This window comes from Aptenodytes forsteri, unplaced genomic scaffold (assembly GCF_000699145.1).
Source record: "Aptenodytes forsteri isolate BGI_AS27 unplaced genomic scaffold, ASM69914v1 Scaffold285, whole genome shotgun sequence".
Taxonomy (NCBI): Eukaryota; Metazoa; Chordata; class Aves; order Sphenisciformes; family Spheniscidae; genus Aptenodytes; species Aptenodytes forsteri.
This window is the reverse complement of record NW_008794453.1, coordinates 448,742-449,308: the sequence shown is the minus strand read 5'-3', so window position 1 is coordinate 449,308 and position 567 is coordinate 448,742. Positions and strand designations below refer to the sequence as shown.

Here is a 567-nt window from a genome sequence, read left to right as displayed (position 1 = left end):
ATTTGGGCCGTTTGCCTGCGGTTGGGGGGGGGGGTCACGCTGGCTGGAGGACGGGATGGGACAAGCTGCTGCGACCTGGTGCTTGGAGGGACTCGCGGTGCGCCCTGAGACCCCCGGAGCAGATGAAGCACGTCGGATGCGATGAGGTGAAACCCCCCCGGGACTGGCCATACAGGTACCACCACTAACGGGCTTCCTGCAGGCCCCCAAAACGGGGAAAACCCTCCAAATTGACCACTTGTGCCCCCAACACCCCAGCTGGAGCAGCTGGGGATGACACCAGGGATGGGGGTCCCACCCGCTGGGATTAAAGCACCTCCCCACCTTATCGATCTGAGGGGTAACAGGCGTGAGGTGGCTACGGGTGACCCCACAGGGGCCTTTAGGTGTCTTTAGCCCTGCAGCCCCCCACTCCGTACCGGTTCATTGCCTGTCCTGGGGGGCTCCGTGCGTTGCAGGAGCTGGTGACTGTGCCGGGGGGTTGTCCTGAATCTTATTTCCCCTCCGAGGGGGAGCAGAAAGGGGTGGGGGGTTTGGGGGCTTCCAGGGCTCCTTGAAAGTGGGTGG

At 63.7% G+C, this 567-nt stretch overlaps 1 protein-coding gene across 1 annotated transcript in view; it reads right to left on the bottom strand.

Moving 5' to 3' along the window:
- Positions 1 to 325: 325 nt before the first annotated feature.
- ALX3 (ALX homeobox 3) overlaps positions 326 to 567 on the bottom strand; it is an 8,990-nt gene continuing 8,748 nt past the window's right edge. The window contains exon 5 of the mRNA XM_019474942.1: positions 326 to 333. Within this exon, the coding sequence (XP_019330487.1) occupies positions 326 to 333 (8 nt within the window). The remainder of the gene's footprint in view (positions 334 to 567) is intronic.